We start from the raw sequence: 12,808 nt of genomic DNA on the forward strand, positions 1-12,808 counted from the left end.
TGTCAGTGCTTAACTTTTTTAGTCAATAAGTCAGTCATTGCAGTAATTTTTAATGCTTTTTGCCTTATATGATTTGTGCCAAATCTAAATCTTAACCTATGCATCTTTAAAGGGGTTATCCAGCGCTACAAAAACATGGCCACTTTCTCCCTCTCGTCTCCAGATTGGGTGTGGTTTCAAACTTGGTTTCATTGAAGTAAATGGCGCTTAATTGCAAATCGCATCTGACCTGGAGACAAGAGAGGGGGAAATGTAGCCGTGTTTTTGTAGCGCTTTAAGTGTACCTGCGCACCTGAAAATGCAGCTCATGCCAGGGGGCTGCTGAGGAAAGGTTCTGCGCCCAAGCCCTATTTATTAGAATATGGCTCATGCATAGAACTTGCCAGGCATGGGCCATTTTCTTGGCAACCTGATCACCCAGCATAACAAAGTCGCTCCCCTGTGAACTGTTAGGGTAAGAGGCAAAACATAGTGACAGCTATGGCTCAATTTTAAGTGAATGACTGACTTATTTTGGAGTGTGAATGTCCTGAAAGATAACTGCTTGCAAACAAGTCAAAACTTTGTAGTGTGTGTTTAAAAAAAAAAAAAAAAGAGGTTGTCCAGGGCTGAAATAAGTTTGTATGATTAGGGGTGGGGAAAAGTGAATATAAAAAAAAAAAACCTATATGTTCCTGCCCTGGCCTCTGACAGCTGTTATATTGACACCCCAGTCCTCTTGACTATTTCCTGATTGACTGTGATGCATCAGGGAGTGGAGCGTACTGGCGAGAGCTTCATCCAGCCATAATTCTTTGGCTTTAGGATTGTCTAGGCAACATAACAAGTTTCTAGAAATATTAACACTTAAATTGGAAAGTAGTAATAAGTAAGGGCTAGAAAGTTAATCTGGTATGTACCCCAAATGCTTCTGTTGGTCACATCGTGTAGCTCAAGTTTATATTAGCTGCTTTATACTAAAGTGGCACTTTATAGATGAAACTTATAAGTGCTTTTTTATATAGTCATGTACACGGTTCAAAAAGATCTAATCAATGAGGATAGAATAGACAGATCCATTAATTAAAGGGGTGCTCCAGCGTGGGGGCACTTTTTTGGGGGGACTGGGGAGGAGGTGGCTGAAATAAAAGACGTTGACTTACCTCCCCGGTTCCAGCGGCGGGTCCCGCGTCACGGCGCTCCCGACCACTTCCGGGTGTCTGACGCGGGCCCGAGACGTGACGTCTCAGGTCCGCTCAGCCACTCGGTGAAGGAGGCGGGATCCGTTTGAAGTCCGCTCGGATCCCGCCTCCTTCACTGAGTGGCTGAGCGGCCCTGAGACGTAGCGTCTTAGGCCGCGTCAGACACCCGGAAGCGGCCGGGGACCAGAGCGCCGTGATGCGGGACCTGCCGCTGAAACCGGGGAGGTGAGTGGATGTCTTTTATTTCAGCCACCTCCTCCCCGATCCCCCCCAAAAAAGTGCCCTGCCCTCCCCCCCGCCGGAGCACCCCTTTAACTTCAAGGGATTCACACAGCTATATTATGAGCTTGTACGGGTTTCTTTTAAATCTGTGACCTGTTCCTGGGTTGGAAATGAAACTGAAAATCTGCCTTTTGTTGGTCTTGTGACACTGTATGTGGTCACCTTTCTCACAGTGAATGGCCCTTATGGAAACCTGTGAGAAATTGCTTTTTATACATCTGCAAGATATAGAGAGATCATTACTGTATCATTCTGGTCACTATCCCTTGAGTTATAGATACCAGTCATCTGGGAGAAGACCGTATATAGCTCTAATGTCAAAGATTTCAGGCTTTGAACAACCATTTATCAGAACTGATATTCAGTGACTGGAAACCAATGCTTCATTTCATGGCATGAGAAGCAGAGGACACTAGAGTGCCAAGTTACTACCTGGGCTTCATAAATAAATGATTTTATTCCAACCTGGTTATTCTAACCTTTTTGGCTGAATTTTTGTTTAAAGGGGTAGTGCGGCTGTCGACCCTGGCCACCATCTTGGTTTAAACAATGTCTTCTTCGGGAGGCTGGCCGGACCGCCCCAGCCGTCCTTTCTGCCGGCCCCCCTCTGCCGCGTCATCAGCGGCTCGGCCGCGATTGGCTGAGCACAGTTATTGCCAAGATGGTGGATGGGGTTGACTGTAAACTTCACCAAACTTCCGGGGATGGGGGGGACACGGGGAAGGGGGCCATTCACTTGCATAACACACATTACAAAGTTGTATAACTTTGTAATGTGTGTTATTTAGTGAATAATTTTTAAACGCCGCACTACCCCTTTAAAGAAGTCCTGAGATTTTAAAAATTTGTTTGCTGGCAGGGGCCTGGGGGAACATAACATTGTTCATTAACGTACCTCAACCACGTTCCCGTAAAGTGCTCTGAGACCCCCTCCGCCAGAAGGCATTTTCTACATCATTCGGTGACTGCAGCGGTGTCCTGCTCCAGTCACTGGCTGAGCAGGCGGTCTATCCAGGGCTGTGGAGTCTGAGTCGGAACTAGTTTTGGCTGGAGTTTGAGTTGGAAAAAATGTACCGACTCAGACTCCAGCTTTAAAAACAAAATCTTAGTCCACCATGCTACCTACGGGTTTAGTTTCCCCAGGACGCCGGCCCACCCCGAGAGAATAACTGCCTGCCCCAATTGTGGGGAAAATCTGACAGATCTGTTCCATGGTTTGTTCACCTGCTCCAGGGTACGCTCTTTCTGGCAGGCCTTGGCGACCCTGATCGAGAGTAAATTGCACATATGTATCCCTGTAGACCCTCACCTGATGGTTCTTCATATACCTCCTGATAATACACGTATCACAAGTCTAATACATACTATTTTACTAGTGGCTAAACGTTGCCTTCTGCAGCGCTGGTTAACGGAGGAGATGCCTACCGTGGAGCAGGTGATAAACCAGGTCAAAACATACCTTACCATGGATCAGTTGGACGCTGAGCCATCTAGGGAAACCAGGGCTAAGACCTTCTTCAAAAAATGGAAGAAGTTCATAGGGGCGTTCCTGGATCCAGTGGAGATTAAGAGAGTGGTTGGGCCGTTTCGTAATACAGCCTGGTACATGAGTGCTGATCTGGCTGATACTTGAGGGCTATTGCGTTTACAGTCTGCTTCCTAGAAGCACAGAGGGGCATTGGCCTCGTTGTGACTGAGGGTTTTCCACACCACGAGCAAGTTGGGGGGGAGGGGGGGGAGTTATTGTTATTGTTGTGCGGCTGTATTATCTGCTGTTCTGTTAACCTTGTTGGAGGCTGCATGGCAGCTCTTTTCCATATGCCTTAATACTTTTATGTGCATGGATATTTGCTCTTGGATAAAACAATAAAAAATTTGTTTGCAAAAAATCTTAGAACAATTTAAAATTGAGTTTTGATATAAATTTTATAAGTTTTGCTCATCAATATATATTATGAGCAACATTCTAATAGGACACTGACCCTATTACATAAGGGTGGTCGAGGAAAAGTTGCCGCTAACTATTTGCCAGTTTGTTTGTGAGCTGGAAGAGTCCATTGTGTGGGGGGAGATCTGTGCTGTTCTCTTCCTGAATGCTGGATGATTGTATATGAGCAGCAGTGTAATATAGAGATATCCTGTGTAATATAGAGGAGGAGGAGAAGACATAAGTAGTGCAGCAGTAACCTCTGTTCTCAGTGTGGGGTTTTCTTCAGTGAATGGCTGCAGCTGTGTGTGTGTATGCTATGGCCGCAGCAGGCTGTGTATGTTTGTGTAAATAATATGGCTGCAGCAGGTGTGTGTGTGTGTGCGCGCTATGGCGTGCCCCCACACCCACAGTGAACCCTCTATATTACTGTGTGACTTCTCTATATCGCTGTGGCAGACCTCTATCACATGCATCTGGCATTGTTAGCAGCGTTTGTGTGTATGGTGAATATTTAGTTAGAAACATAAAAGACTATCAGGAAAAGACAACCTGCTCCATCTAGTCTAGTTGTGTGTAGTTCAGGACATGGAGGCTGGAGACTGGCTGCATCCACAGGAGAATCTGCTTTATATACAGTATTCCTTTATTCCCTCAGAAGTTGCCCCAGGATCATGTAGGACATTGAGAAGCTGCTGAGCCAGTGTGATAAATAACTCCCCTGGTATATGACTGTCCATTTATGAAGGAGCAGGGCTGTGGAGCTGCGGCTTACGCACTCCACAGACCTGGGTCTATCAACTGGGTTGGGAAGTTGCAGCCTACCACAGGAGATTCCAGAGCCCTGCAGGAGTCCTGTAGTGGTGAGAGCATGGCAAGCCCCCTGCTGGCTGGCAAGCCCCTGCAGCCCCCAAGCCCCTGCTGGCTGGCAAATCTTTAAAGGACAAGTGCCATGAAAAACTTTTTCCCAGTAATTGAAGGACATTACAAAGTTATATAACTGTGTAATATGCTTCAATCACCTATCTGCCTCCCTTCCCTGTCTTTTCCCCCCTCCACCCCCCACCAGGAAGTGTCCTAACTCACACAGACCTGATTACTGTGGTCACTGTCACCAGGCAGCTCCTTCTTGTGAGGATGAGTCATCAGCAGGAGGGCTGCTCTAGGTCCTGTTACACCAGCCTCCCGCTCCCCCTCCTTGTCAGGTGACTCTGCTTGCTCAGCTTATCTTCTCTAGTGACATGACTCCTTCACTGAGTCCACGGCAGCAGTAAAGAGGGTATGAGGGGAGGGGGGAGCTGCCTATGTGCCGGAGTCAGTCTGAGGGAAGATAAGCAAGTGACAAGTGATGGCTTGCAGTTGTTCAGCCAATGGGAGCTGAGCAAGCCTGTCACCTGACAAGGCAGGGGAGGGGGTAGGCTAGTGTAACAGGAGAAGAAGCTGAGAGAAGAGCTTGGTGACGCTGACGACAGTAATCAGGTCTGTGTGAGTCAGGACACTTCCTGGTGGGGGGTGGAGGGGGAAAAAGACAGGGAAGGGAGGCAGATAGGTGATTGAAGCACATTACACAGTTATATAACTTTGTAATGTGCTTCAATTACTGGGAAAAAGTTTTTCATGGCACTTGTCCTTTAAACTTATGTACTTATTACATAAGACATGATTCTTAAGATTTATGTATAAGCGCTAGAAATGAGCGAACCTCGAGCATGCTTGAGTCCATCCGAACCCATTTGTTCGGCATTTGATTAGCGGTGGCTGCTGAAGTTGGATAAAGCCCTAAGGCTATGTGGAAATCATGGATATAGTCATTTGCTGTATCCATGGTTTTCCAGACAACCTTAGAGCTTTATCCAACTTCAGCAGACACAGCTAATCAAATGCCGAACAATCGAGTTCAGATGGACTCGAGCACGCTCGAGGTTCGCTCATCTCTAATGAGCGCTAATTTATTTTTTTAGCACTTATCTGAGAACACTGCAGTCTACCCTCCCTCATTCATTGTATTCAAAAACACTATGCATATACATAAGCAGACTCCATACAGATGAAGTGCTGTTGCCTACTAGAGTTACTGGAGATTTATCAGACTTTGTGCAAAGGAACACAAACTTCCTTTGCTCACATCCCTTCGTGGAAGAGTGACCGCTCCATGAATGTTGGCAACTCAGACTGCCTGTAGCAACCAATTACAGCTCTGCTTTTGGCTTAGCCTAAATAAAAGCTGAGCTGTGATTGGCTGCAATGTGCAGATTACACCATTTTCTGTTTTACAGTTTGATAAATTTTGAGCTAATTAGTAAGCTTTGTAGAGCATGGAAATGCAGACACTCCATGGGACAGAGGTCCATTGGGTGGCTACTTTCCCGCTGCTTCTTTTACCAGCTGATTGATGGGTCTATTCTTCCTATTTGTGTATGGGGAGATATCTGCCAGCTGAGGGAGAACAGCAAACCTTTCTTCCTGTTCAGTGTGCGTGTGGTTTTTTTTTTTTTCCACGCTTTTGGGGAATTTTATCTAGCGCTCTTATAATAACAATGTTTGTTGCCCATAGCAACAAATCAGAGCTCAGCTTTAAAGTGTACCTGTCATGGTGCACGCTGACCTCATTGGCTTCATTCCTCCGCCATAAGTCCAGGGAACCATGGATATGAGCACGCCAAGTCTAGATCATGGTAGGCCTTATGCACAGTACCAACCCAGGGTGGTTGGATCTATGGATAACCGAATTTTGTGGATTTTACTCTGATCATGGCGGTGTACAGGACGCTGATCATGGCGGTGTACAGAACACTTTAAAATGATCCCTGGTAAAATGAAGCTGATCTTATTCCTGTGGGCTACAAAGGCCATTTTTACTATAAAACTGCTTGATAAGCTGCCCCACTCTGTGCACTCTGGATTATTTAAAAACGCTGCTTGGAATTGTGCTAAAAACATTTTTTAAAAGTATGCGGGTTTAATCTGCTCTGCTGCTTAGCTTCTCCCCATGGCCATACTTGTATAACTGTAGAATATGCATGCCCATGTACCCAACGTCACTCCAGGGGCTAACCTGGGCCAGGACTAGACAGGTGAGCATTGGATTATTTCAATCCCAAGTGCTGGAAAAAATGGAATGACAACATCTTCAGTGTCCATGTTCACGTGGCACGGACAGGTCTGTTGAAGTGATAAACCTGTCTTAGGCTGCATCCACACGTTCCGTAGGGAACATGGACGTGGAAGGCCTGTACCGGAGTCTGTCCCCCGCACGGCACCATCTTTGATATGCTGTTGGTAGCGTGGGGAACTGTACAGATATGCGCCACGCTGTTATGCTAGAGCCACACATATCCTTAGTTCCCCCACTCCCAGCATCGTATCAGAGATGTTGCAGTGCGGGGGACAGACTGGCACAGGCCTTCCACGTCTGGAACACAGAATGTGTGAATGCAGCTTCAGGGTGCCCTCACACGTAGTGGATCACAGCAGAAATCCGCTGCGACCCATTACGTGTGAAGGAACCCTTACAATGTGGAATATTTCACCCCTGCATATACCTTATCTATAATGTGATGCTAACTGGCCAGTCCCAGTTTTAATCTCTTGCCCTTTTTTTGTCTTTCTTTCAGATTTGTGTAATTGTCTGATGGGATTGATATTTTACATGGTTTTTCTTACTCTAACCTGTTTTACTTCGTAAAAACTTGCTGACCTCATAGTTTGCACTCCTGCTTACCAACGGTTTTGCATCACATTTTTATGCTTAATAAATTTGCAGCATAATTGATATTTCAGATGTTGAAATGTAACTTTTTCTCATCAGCCAAGTATGTTTTGGAAGTTCGACCTGCATTCTTCATCTCACATAGACACCCTCTTAGAAAGAGATGAGGTGACACTAAAGGAGCTGATGGATGAGGAGGACATTTTGCAAGAATGCAAGGCCCAGAATCGTAAACTTGTGGAGTTTTTATTAAAATCTGAATGTTTGGAAGATTTGGTAACTTTCATTACTGAGGAACCTCCACAAGACATGGACGAAAAAATCCGCTACAAGTAAGCTTGTGATCTTAGTCAGCTTAGGTGTTATCAATGTAAACGTGTCTGTAAACCAGTTCCAGTAATACAGAACTTTGTCAAAGTTTAACTGCAACAAGTTAGATAAAATATTAATAAAACCCAAAATAGGGGGTAAAAAGCTTACCTGCCAACACACCTAATGAATCGTTTGTTGGCTTATAAATGCTCTTGATCTAATGACATGGTGCTTCTTGGCCAACCAGTTGAGGGTGTGCGTCTCTTCCAGTGTTGCTGTTCATCGTATATCCCATGCTGTAACACTTAGACCCTGCTTGGTCAAAATGTTTGACATCTCAAAAGTTTGTTTTTTTTTCCCTTTTTTTTCTCGTGATGGTGCTTTTAAATTTGAAAATTTAACGAGTTGCTTTGACAATGTCCAGTAGGACACCTACCTCTCAAAGGGACTAGTGACACACAGCTGTCTATTTAGTTACATGTTACTAGGTGTAATAACTGTGAAATAGCACCTAGTTTTTATCGGAAACAGTGATTACCAAGATAGACGTATCTGGAGATTTGAAGGGTCATCTTTAAAAGCAAATCTGGTTTCAACATTTTATGTAATACAGAAATTGTGTAAGCTATTGGAGTTGGTAATGTTTCTGTATTCTTCCACCTATAGGTACCCCAATTTATCTTGTGAGTTGCTGACCTCAGATGTGTCACAGATAAATGACAGACTTGGTGAAGACGAGTCTTTACTGAAAAGACTTTACAGTTTTCTTTTAAATGATTCACCATTGAATCCATTGCTTGCCAGCTTCTTTAGCAAAGTTTTAAGCATTTTAATCAGCCGGAAACCCGAACAGGTATATACTGTGTGTCCATTTTGTTGTAGTTTGTCTGAATCGTGCTAGCTACATTGTTTTCTTGCAGGTAGGGCTAGCTGATTAATCTAATTTGATTAATTCTCCCACAATTTGAAAAACTATTTGATTTTTCGTGAAAATTGTGAATGCTATTTTCACAAAAAAATCATTGCGGGTGGGCTAGTGGCACGGCGGAGGTACGGGGCTGGCAGTGCGATGTGCACGGAGGTCCCTGGTCTCTTAAGTAGGAGGAGACCGCAGGGACAACCTGAGTTTGGGTGACTGGGGCAGAGGTGAACAGTAGGATTGATCCTGCTGTACAGTTCCAGCACCCGCAGCGACGCCATTACCCCTGCCCCAGTCACCCGAACTTAGTTGTCCCTGCAACCGCCTCCTACTTAAGAGACCAGGGACCTCCGTGTGCTATCAGGAAGATGAGTGTTCCCGAGGTGAGAGGAGGAGGGGGAATACAGGGTATGTGACCCCCAGTCACCCCCAGCCTTTCTCAATCACCCCTGGCCTCCCTCTATAACCTGTACTACTACTACACCCCTCATTAGTAGCTGCACTACTACACCCCTCATCTTTACCTATACTACTACACCCCTTATCCACTAAACCTTCTCTACTACACCCTACCTATATGGAGGCGCACAGAAGATCTCCTATACTACATGGGGGCACAGGGGGAGCACTGTTACAGTGGGAAGCAATACAGTTGTCTTAAACGTTATTAAAATAGTATCTGACGCTGCGCGGAGAAAAATGTTCTGTGCATTTGGCAAAAAGGAAAAATCGATATTTAAATCGAAAATCATCAAATTTTAAAGTAATTTTTTTGGCCATATCGCCTAGCCGTACTTGCAGGATATCTTTATGATAGGTATTAGTGAAACCCTTTCCTCTGTCTGCTCTGTATTATAAAGGTTCTGTGGTGATAGGTTATACAAATAAGCATTGGATGCTCTGTTGCACACAGAACAGACCTCCTTTACATTGCTGCAGGTTACTGTTATTTTGGGGCTCTATGTACTTACGTTTACAGGAAACTCTCTTGAATGAGGTTTTACAATTTGTAAAAGGTGGAGTCTGCAAAATGTGTAACCTATTCATTTAGTGGCACGAAGTGTAGTTAGTCCGTTTGTAGACTTTGCTTTAAACCAAAACTGGCCAAAACTTCATCAAGAACAATTAAGACGCTAAAGAAATTACGAAGTAGTGAGATTTCCCAGCTACTTGCAGAAATAGGGGCATCTGTACCCATGGCATTGCCCCTTTATGCTGCCGTGTGAGCTGCAGCACCTGGTTGCTTTCTGTTGATTTTGGCAGAAAGTGCATTAGCGGTGGGTGGTGGTCCCTCCAGAATTGGGATCCTACAGATCATTGGTGTGTATTGTAAATTATTTTAAGAAAAACTCATTTGAAGTCCAAGGGGGATCCAACCCTTGTATTGCAGTACTTTTAAAGGGGAGACTGTGAGCAGAAAATGTAACTTCATCACAGATGGAGACTTTAAATGATCAAACAAACTTAGATTCTACCTAGTCCAGAATTTCTCTCATTGTAGCATGTAAATGCACACTTAAAAATCGGCATATATTTGAGAACTGTAAATTTATGATAGAATTTTTCCTAAGCAAAATAGTTAGCATTTTTGAGATGGGAGTCTACATGAGTGTCAGGACTAAAGCCTGTCTTTTATATTGCAGATTGTAGCCTTTTTAAAGAAGAAAGATGATTTTGTTGACTTAATCATAAAACATATAGGAACCTCTGCTATTATGGATTTGCTGCTAAGACTTCTCACATGTATTGAGCCACCACAACTAAGGCAAGAAGTCCTGAATGTAAGTTCCCAGGTCTTGTTGCTATTGTTAAGCTCTGGATTGTAATGTAATGCAGTAATTACTCTGACTTGGAAGCAACTACTAAGAGTGTGTGTGTGTATAAATAAGTGTGTATATATGTGTTTGTTGAGAAGGAATGAATATTAGGCATTTGAAATTGTATTTTTATTCTATGTGCCTAATCTGTTCATCTATAGATATAGATACCAGTGTTTTGTGGCAAGGAGGAAAAAAAATGCATGTAAATGTTTAAAAACCTCTTTTAAAGCAGTCTGGCTTCAGTAAGAGTGAATGGAAAGACTATGGAGCTGTAGCTTTACTGCCTTGACCCTTTTACCTTTTGTAAGTTAGTAGGACTAGAAAATAGTTTGTTTCTACGTGGGTAAATGCAAAACTTACACAAAGTTACCCTTCAACTCGCTGCCCCTTCAGATTTCTTTCTGCGAGAATGTCTTAGTGACCTGTCTAGTGATTGGCTGCAGTGTCACGTAGAGCAGCAGCGAGCTGAAGTGGTCAGTAAAGGGGGTTTTGTCTTTTTGTTTTTAACTTGCATTGCATTGACAAACAGAATTCACTCCCTAAAAAGCTTTTATAATGCATTTGATCTTTTCTACATTTTTACAGCATAAATACTTTTTTGTTTTCCATTTAAAATCTTTTTTTTTTTTTCTGTAGTGGCTAAATGAAGAGAAGATAATTCAGAGACTTGTAGAGCTAGTTCACCCAACTCAGGATGAAGATGTAAGTATAACTAGGAGTTTGGGTTCTGCATGCGTTTTTATAAGCTTTATGAGGGCTGTGGCTGCTAGAGGGGATGATGGCAGGGGGATACTGTGTCCCTTCAGTCCCCTGTGTCCCCCTGCCATCATCCTCTCCAGCAGCCACAGCCCCGGACAGCTCTGGGAGTTGGGTCGTGACATCACAGTTTTATCCAGAAAGTGAAGCCTTGATGCAGTAGTAAGTGCAGGGAAAAACACTTTATGGGTATATTCACACGAACGGGCTCGCAGCGTGATTCTCGCTGCGAGCCCGGCAGGTCCTGGCAGTTCCCATACACTACATACTTGCTGCGGTCTAAACTACCGCAGCGAGTATGTAATTATACCACCCTTAACCCCTTCTGCTCCCCCGCTGTAAGCATACTTTACCTTTCTTTGCTGCACGGGTCCGGCGTCCTGCTCTCCCGCCCGGCCAATCAGTGGCTGCGGCTGGGCAACACACTGATTGGCCGGACAGGAGAGCAGGACACCGGACCCGTGCAGCAAGGACAGGTAAAGTATGCTTACAGCGGGGGAGCAGAAGGGGTTAAGGACGGTATAATTACATACTCGCTGCGGTAGTTTAGACCGCAGCAAGTATGTAGTGTATGGGAACTGCCAGGACCTGCCGGGCTCGCAGCGAGAATCTCGCTGCGAGCCCGTTCGTGTGAATATACCCTATAAGTGTTTCCCGTAATAAGTGTATATTGGTGATAACTTTAAGGGGGCAATACAATACTTTAATAACATTTTTCGCCGGACTTTTCCTTTAAAGTGGGGGGAAAAAGATGGCCAAGGGTAGTATAATCTATGTTTGATTTGGGGGGGGTACCAACATTTGGCTCCCCTGCTGATTTAGTTGTTCAGTGTCTGCACCCTGCTGGTCAGTTTGATAGACTATCAATTGTTTCCTCTTGAAAACCTCTTTAAAGAGAGCCTGTCACAATGACTGCTGCGGCATCAGCTGTGAATTCTTTTGCTAATCCGCAAGTTCAGCTATCTATGGCAACAAACCATGCTGTGACCATGCTATTCTGATAAAGTTGAGGTTGCTTGCATTTCTGTAACTCCGATTACAAGGGGAAATTCACTGCTAATCTGGTAGCTGCTATAATAACAGGTACCCTTTTAAAGAAAAGTGCAGTGTGCTGCTCATGTGTTGATGCAAGGTACATTATACTGACAAATGAGGAGAAGGCAAGGTACAGTTGTGGGGTAGAGGGGGCAAAGTATTGCTGTGACTACTTGGTTTTCAAGAAGTACTTTGTTAGGAACAAACACAAAACCAGCATGTAACAACATGACCTACCTTTTAAAAATAACCTTCAGATGTTTTTTGACCTAATAATGGGGAGCATAAAACTGGTATATGCTCCCTTTGTAGTGCACTATGGCTTACTCTGAAATGCTGCATCATTAGGAACTTCTCCCTGGTAGATGTGGAGCAGATGTATGGTTTTAATTTCTCCCACTTTTCCCACCCACCCCCCCAATTAGCCCAGAAAGCTACTTGTAAAGTGATCTAGGTCTGAGGTGTCAAACTGTGACCCTCAGGTGTTGCAATACTACAATTCATATCATACTTGGACAGCTATCTAGGCATGATGGGAAGTGTAGTTTTGCAACTGCTGGAGGGCCACAAGTTTGACATCCCTAAGGTACACTAAATTGTTTGTTACACTTGTCCCAAATAGCCTTTATGTTTTTAAACGTAAACCAGTCCTAGAATGACAATGTAAATGGTTTCTTGTACTTCTGGAACAAATTGAATTTACAGATCTATTTGGGGGCAGCAAGGTGGCTCAGTGGTTAGCACTGCAGCCTTGCAGCACTGGGGTCCTGGGTTCAAATCCCACCAAGGGCAGAGAGTTTGTATGTTCTCGCCATGTTTGTGTGGGTTTCCCACACCCAAAACATAGGTGAATTTAGATGAGTGAGC

The 12,808-nt window shown here is 44.3% G+C and overlaps 1 protein-coding gene across 10 annotated transcripts in view; it reads left to right on the top strand.

Annotated features, from left to right (window-relative positions):
* The window catches only part of PPP6R3 (protein phosphatase 6 regulatory subunit 3), a 57,436-nt gene that overhangs the window by 17,549 nt on the left and 27,079 nt on the right, over positions 1 to 12,808 (top strand). For all 10 annotated transcript variants that reach the window (XM_069965749.1, XM_069965744.1, XM_069965748.1 and 7 more), the window contains 4 exons: positions 7,199 to 7,431; positions 8,078 to 8,264; positions 9,974 to 10,111; positions 10,787 to 10,852. In XM_069965749.1, coding sequence (XP_069821850.1) covers positions 7,205 to 7,431; positions 8,078 to 8,264; positions 9,974 to 10,111; positions 10,787 to 10,852 — 618 coding nt within the window. In that variant the 5' untranslated portion in view covers positions 7,199 to 7,204. The remainder of the gene's footprint in view (positions 1 to 7,198; positions 7,432 to 8,077; positions 8,265 to 9,973; positions 10,112 to 10,786; positions 10,853 to 12,808) is intronic.

This window comes from Dendropsophus ebraccatus, chromosome 4, assembly GCF_027789765.1.
Source record: "Dendropsophus ebraccatus isolate aDenEbr1 chromosome 4, aDenEbr1.pat, whole genome shotgun sequence".
Taxonomy (NCBI): domain Eukaryota; kingdom Metazoa; phylum Chordata; class Amphibia; order Anura; family Hylidae; genus Dendropsophus; species Dendropsophus ebraccatus.